Genomic DNA, 7236 nt, shown 5'->3' with positions numbered 1-7236 from the left:
ATTTATCTCAACAGCAATTTGGGCACTTCAGCTCGAACAATAGCTTGCATTTTTTGTTAGACGTCTCTTACTACCTCCATGATCTTTTGTTGCAGGCGGTATCAGAAAGTTTAGTGGGTTATTTGAGATGGAACAATATCTCGAGCAAAATCAATCTACAGGAATCAATTATAGCTGTAAACAAGAGATAGAAACCTTCACCATGGATAGAAAATAAGAAAAGATAACAATTACCAAGTTCAGAATCCATAAAAAATTCAAACCAAAAATATGCGACCAGTAAATGAATTGTTCTTAAGGACAAACTAATAAGGAAACTTAACAAGATTTCTGTTTATTGCGTACATTTCACAATCAATCCAAACACTATTTGGAAAGTGCATCTGCCTCATTGCTCAAAGTTTCTCCTAAGGAAGCATCAAATCATTGGAATTTTGACTCTTTTTCTTATATTAATTAATAATTAGTTAATATATAAGGGTAGGTAAGTAAGGAGCTGAAAACTCCTTCGGAGGGCCCCTCATTCTCAATGGAAGCTAATGTAGCTAATTTCAAAACTCAGCTAGATAGTCCCTCTACCATAAATTGTCATAAAAGTCAATCATCTTGAAAACCATTCTACTCTATACGGCCTTTCAAGATGTGTAGGGCTATAGCAAGCGAACTTATGAGTTATGACATTGAATGTCGTCATACATCTAGGGCATAAAGGGCGAGTTATATATCAAGAAGGCAGACACATTTCAACGTGCAGTCATCTTAAAAAACAATAATCAAACCTCATACTGTGTTCAAGTGTCGAGGGGTTCCGGAAGTGGGCCGAGAGAATCAAAAGGAATTGTGCAAGCAATCTAAAAATATCATTATTGGACTTGGAATCAAACAACATGGTACATACAACTGACGAATACTAACCAATAATGTGCAGTAAAATTACTTAATCATCTAAAAATTATGGAAGATGATGATTGAGCACAAATTGAAGTGTAATTCAAGCATCATTGATCCTCAACACATTAAAGCAAGAAAGCACTGAAATGGACACTCCGAGATGTAATTTTTCAAAAAAGTAGTAACATAACACATCTTCAACACGCTAAGTAAAATAATCTCCTTTTTTAAAAAAAAATTTATATTGTAAGTAATTTTATTTTTGGCGTGTGTGTCGAAAATGTGTCAGTGACAAAACCAACTCCAGGAAAACAAAATATAATTTGGACACATCACCTGGAGTACAGGTGTTTGTCGGTATCCGGCACAATATATCTCTCAGCGTGTCAACAATGTGTCGACGACATGTCCAACTGTACAAAACTAATTGGACACGCTCTGAAGATGTCGGTGCATCCTAGTATGTAGGCTTGCATCGAATTGCCAAAAGTCCTCGCACTTTAACTTTAGCAAGGATAAACTTAAAAGTCAAATCCATGATGACTTTCCTTGTTGAATGTTATTCGCTAATGAATGATAATAGGAGAGGTTATACTAAGTTGGAACTTTGGAGTTTGGTTTGGAGGAGTACTTTGGAATCTAAAGGTATTATTACATCAAGAACTTAGACAGAGTACATAGAATGTGATAGTAGATTCATTACCACCGAAAATCCTGTTTCCCAAAAGATTGATTAGTTCGAATATATATTTACAACTATTAACGAGGTAGAACTTGAAGTGTATGGTAATGCATAACGAAGAAATTCTATGGGAACTTTATGTGTTAATATCCTAATAAGGTCAAGAGACAAGTTATGCATATAGTTATTTGTCATTAGGTCATGCTATTCAGTGTTAAGCTGTTAAGCGATGCTATCTCTATATGATGAACATAATGAAGATGAGAATGTTAACGTGGTTGTGATCCGTAATATAGAATAAATAAGGTGAAATATAAGAATATACATATCAACTATTAACAAGTAAACATTAGGCAATACTGTTCATTTCGCTTTCAAACCATCAAAGATCTATGGATAATACACCTATATAATTTTACATGTAAAAGTGCATCCACACATATAAAATATAGGCAATAACTTCTCTCTACTCTCCATTAGTGTACCACGAGTTTGGACAAAGAAGTTGGTACAGCAGTCATATTCCTTTGTTAGTTGGACTTCATATTAATTCATTGAGGATACATTTTGTCTGCTCCACGCATATAGGTTTGTTAGTGTAGAAATGCGAGACAAGGCATCAACTTTTTCGTTTTATTATCCAAATTGCACCAATGACAAAACCCTTGCTTCTTATTTCCCTTGGATTAGCTAAAGATAGACAAATGAGCCAAAATCATATTTCGAATAAAAAATAGTAAATAGTACTAATAAAAAATCAACCACCTAAGTAACAAAAACAGAACAATCTGTGAATCAATAAAGATTATCCTACAAATCCAAATTTCTTGTATATAAAAAATAAGCCCATCGATTTACATTATTCCTGATTCAGCAAAAGCCACCTAATAATTGATCAAATAATCTACGAAAATTCAGTAATTCACCTCAAATCCCAACACGACACTTCTTTGGCCCACTGGTTAATGTTCCCGATCTTCCATTACTCGGAAATCCAACAGCCAAATCACCGCAAAACACCTTCAGCAACCTGTTTCTCGTCGTCCATGCCTTTGCCTGGAGCCTAACCCTTGCAAGCATCCTCAAGTTGAACCCCACAATCCCATTCGCATTCCTCTCATTATTTATCCCATCCACTGCCCACTTATCCACGAAACTCCCAGCGGCAGCGAAATTGGCGTTTAATGACGTCTCGTTTTTGGTATCCTGGAAAAAGGGTGGAACAGTAGTATCCGAGAGGGTCTGTGATTTGTAAAAAATCAAGGCTTCGATATTATCGTAATCAACTGTCATTTTCTTGTTCGGGTTCCGAGCAGTAAGCCGGGCTTCCGAGGTAAATGAAACAAGAGAACCGTTGTTAATAGTAAAATTGGAGAACGAAAATGAGTCGACCCGAAACTCAGGAAGCTGGGGGCGGAGGACAATCCAGACAATGAAGGTGATTGTACCGAAGATGACGACGACTCCTATAATGAACGCAAAGATGCGGCGGAGAAAGGTGGCGCGTCGGACCAAGTCAGGATCAGCTTGGTAACTTTGTTGGGAGTATGGGTAGTTTTGGTAACTGGTGTAGGAATTGGGGGCGACGTAGGGATAGGCGGTGCCGGCAGGCGGCGGATTAGCGGAGTAACCATTGGGATTGACGGGATAGCCCGTGACGGGTCTATTGGGGTCTTCCATAAGCACAAATTACCTCAACATCTGGGGGAATATTATGAGATCGGAACAACTTACCCAATTTTACTACTGTAATTTGTGTTGTGCTTGGACAGCAGAATCAAATTGTGAGAAGAGAAACGAGATTGAGATCGTCGATCCAATATATATTATTCACGGAGTGTCCTTCTAAAATTTATGTCTCCTTTTAATAGATGAATTTCATCAAAATTTTAATGAATTTCTTTAAGATTTTAGGTTTCCTTAATAACTCGTTAATTTATAAGAATTTTATTAACAAATGGATTTAAAAGGATTTTGATAGATTTAAAGTTTAAAAATACATATAAAAAAAACACTTTAAAAAAATTACAATATTTAAGGAAATTTTTAAGAATTTTGTAGAAATCTATTCAAATTCTGAAAATTCATTAGAATTTATAATTTATCAAAATCCATCAACATGTCCTTTGAGATACCCTCATAAATTATAATAAATATGGATAAAAAAATTGATAGAAGTTATGAATCACAATGAAATACTTAATTGACAATGAATTTGAAAGGAAAAAAAAACGAATTTTAAGAAATGGGTCAAACATACACTTACTAATTATTCAATGCTGGTTCGAAAATTGATTAACAAGAGATGAATATTAACGTTAAAATGTTGAATTTTGGATCAAATCAATAATTGTCTGATTTTCAAGTGAAAGGATCAAAAATGAAGTGGGATGAGTAATTCGTCAAGACTCGAATCAATTACAAGTGAATGTATCAAGGATAAAGTGGAAGGAACTACTTGTCAAGTTTTTCGGTTCGCGTTCATGTACGAGTTAATGGTTTAGGGGGTTAAGTGGACGATTTGCTCGTGACTCTCTAGGAGCAGCTCGCTCAAGTTCGTTGTGAGCTCATCGGCTCGCATGTGAGCCAGCTTGTCATAATGAGTGAAAATTAGTAAAAAATAAATAAAATTGTCGAGTTGCGAGTGGCTCTCGAGCCGAGCTACTTCAATAAAGCAAGTAGGCTCATGTAGTGGGATTCCAGCTATGCAATGTTCAACTCTCAAGTTGATCCAAATGGATCGTCCTCTTGCAAGTGCGGGATTTTTTTGTTTACAAGGCAAGAGTTGATCAATGGATGATCGAGGCAATGTTAGCAAGGTAGAGAAGTAATGAGAATGGAGCAAATTATAGGGACAATTGATGCAAGATTCTAGAGGGTGGAAATTCATGTCAATCCTTCAAATTCAATTTAGGAACAATACAACCATATCTTGATTTATTGAATCGAATGGATGGAGGTATACTTTACAAAGCATCCAAAGGCAAATTCACCGACAAATTTCAATTCAAACTTTACTCCCAATAAAATTGGGTTGACTACATGAATTTTTCTTCTCTATTACAATTTGTATCCCAAACCAACATATCGTAGACTATATAACTTCCAAGAATTTACAAAAATATTTGTTCCACCAGTTCAAGCTACGTCATACTGAACATAGAGCTTCTAGTCAAACAGTGATTTAGCATTTCTAACCAACTGCATGATATTTCAAGATTGATTACTTCAAAAACCAGACAGCCAACAATGATTTCCATAGACCTAGCAGTCAGGGTGGTAAATGTTTCCATCAATTTCTCAGATCTCAAGACGAGGAAACTCATAACATGGAGTCGAAGAAATAAGATAAGAAAAGAACAGAGTGAACTGGTAACAGAACAAACTACACCGTAAACGAAGATTAAAAACAATGAATTAAACACGATAAGTAAACGAAAGAAATGACAGGGAACTGACTATTTTAAAAGATAGTTATTTAGTCATGCAGAATCTGTGAACTGATGTTATGAGACAAATTCATTAATCAGAGTCGATGAACAGCAAAAAAAGGATGTGCATAAAATACCCAAAGAAGAATGGCATCCATACCAGATTACAGCAATTACTTCTGTTGCAAATGAACAATGTTCACGTAAACTTCCATCAGCTATCTTTTAAAGGACAAGAAACCACTGTTAAAAATCTCCAATTCAGAGCATATGTGAGTGTGCTTCTTATTGATCTTGTCCAATATCCATGGTCTAAGCAATGGATTTCACATAAACATGCACTTAAAATTAGAAGACAAGCTACACAAGGCTGTGTGGTTATCCACCAATACATGAAGGGATTGGAACCTTTATGAAATGTCTAAAACGATGGACTAGTCAGTACCAGATCACATTAAAGAAGAAAAAGAAAGCTAAAATTTGGTCCAAAGTACTTTCCTTTCATGTCCAGCAACCAAACATGCACTTAAAATGTTTAAATTTAGAGCCACCGCTTGATAGGTAAAGTAGAAATAGGATCCTTACAGTCGATCCAAATAGAAGTAAGTGATAAGATAATAGTTAAGTTTTTCCTAATATAACTACTGATTATATCTACTGTAAATCACCATCATAAAAATTGAACTCAGTAAATAGCAGACTTGCAAGTAATTCAATGAGAGTCTGAGCATGGCATAAGTTTGAGTTACTAGCTGTTGATACACTAAAAGTGCAACCCAAATCAAATAGCCCAAAGAGTGAAGTCCAATTGGGAAATCTAAGATAAAGGTCCAAACAGGATTATTGATGAATGCGGTGGAAGCCCACGAACACAGTAACATCATCGCCCAAGCTTGCAAGACGCCCAGAATCTGAACGAATAAGATACCTTCCGGTCGCCTAGAGCGATGACCCCGTTCTCGCCTAAACTTTCAAATCGCCCAGGATCTTAGCAAGCATAAAACATTATGGTTATCCAGAATAGCAGTTATTGAAGCAGTTATTGAGTGATCTTATCACATTCCATGATTCAAGGAGTTCAGTTGAAGGCAGTTGAACGACAAAGAGTAATGGCAACAGTTAGGGACGGCAGTTCCATGACAAGTTAGCCACCATAAAGAAAGTGAGTAGTTATACAACAATCAAGCAGTTTGTCACAAAGAAATCATCAAAGGAATATAAAAGGAAGAGAAGACATAGAGAAAAAGACCCCAAATCAAATACTCTCAAACAGAAAATATGTAATTTCAATTTCTTAGTTTAAACTTAAACATTTCTTTTAGTATTCGTGTGCTTGTGCCCCTTGGAGGCATTTTGTTTAGTTCCAATTGTAAATCATCGCCAATAAAACACCCATTTGTGAGATTTTATCTCAAGAGGTCTGTTCTTTACACAATAGTCTGATTCCTTTTTAATTGTTAGCGACTACCTGCGCGAAACAATTTGGCACGCCCAGTGGGACCTTGTTTGGTGTTGAAGATACAAAAGGTATAACAATATGCCTTATAAATCTGATAAGGAAGCAGCAAGTCAAGGAAGAGTCAAGTCTGTGATCGAGCGATATGAGGAGCGTCAAAGCTCTCCATGAACAGAGGGATAGAGTCAGAGCAGTCACAGTCGTTACGAACCAATGACAATGTTGAGTCCTCGAACCATGCGTGCATTGCTTGGAGAACTCACACAGGATGTCGTTGAACAGGTAAATCTACGAAATGTTCATAATATGGAAAGATTTACTCAGAATGGAAATGCACATTATGACAATATGACCAAACAACTGAATACATTAAATGAAATAATGAATAAGTTAGTAAGCCAAATTTGTTAGCCAGTTGTGCCTATTGCAAATCACTTTCAAACTAGGACAATCTTGGGATATAATTCCCCAGTCCTAAGTTCAAATCAGGGGATAGAACCACCTTTTGGTCCACCTACTTCAAACCAGGGGGATGGTGTAATACTAAATCAGAATAGTGGTAATGGTACATCTAACTTGGGGGGTAACCTAAATATAAGAGATAATATCCTAAATAATGGACAGAATACCCCACGTGTCAATGATGGAATAAGTATTCAGGCTAACGGTAACAATGACCCAAATCAAGGCAACTTTGTTGCCAACCAAGGACCAAACATCAGGTCTCAGGCAAATCAACCGATCAACCAACCTGTAGGAATTCCATATGACCTCAA

The 7236-nt window shown here is 36.3% G+C and overlaps 1 protein-coding gene across 4 annotated transcripts in view; it reads right to left on the bottom strand.

The window, feature by feature from the left end:
- LOC111388771 (NDR1/HIN1-like protein 10) overlaps window positions 1–3427 on the bottom strand; it is a 4949-nt gene extending 1522 nt beyond the window's left edge. The window contains exons 1-2 of one of the 4 annotated variants that reach the window (XM_023013569.1): window positions 2500–3427; window positions 7–174 (exon numbers count right to left, since the gene is read on the bottom strand). In XM_023013569.1, coding sequence (XP_022869337.1) covers window positions 2501–3253 — 753 coding nt within the window. In that variant the 5' untranslated portion in view covers window positions 3254–3427 and the 3' untranslated portion in view covers window positions 7–174; window position 2500. Of the gene's footprint in view, window positions 1–6; window positions 175–2244; window positions 2264–2499 lie in introns of those variants that run through there. The other 3 variants (XM_023013571.1, XM_023013573.1, XM_023013572.1) reach the window with 3 other exon arrangements.
- Window positions 3428–7236: the final 3809 nt, after the last annotated feature.

This window comes from Olea europaea, unplaced genomic scaffold (assembly GCF_002742605.1).
Source record: "Olea europaea var. sylvestris unplaced genomic scaffold, O_europaea_v1 scaffold528, whole genome shotgun sequence".
Lineage (NCBI taxonomy): Eukaryota > Viridiplantae > Streptophyta > Magnoliopsida > Lamiales > Oleaceae > Olea > Olea europaea.
The sequence above is the reverse complement of the archived record's forward strand: the minus strand, read 5'-3'. Positions and strand labels throughout refer to the sequence as shown.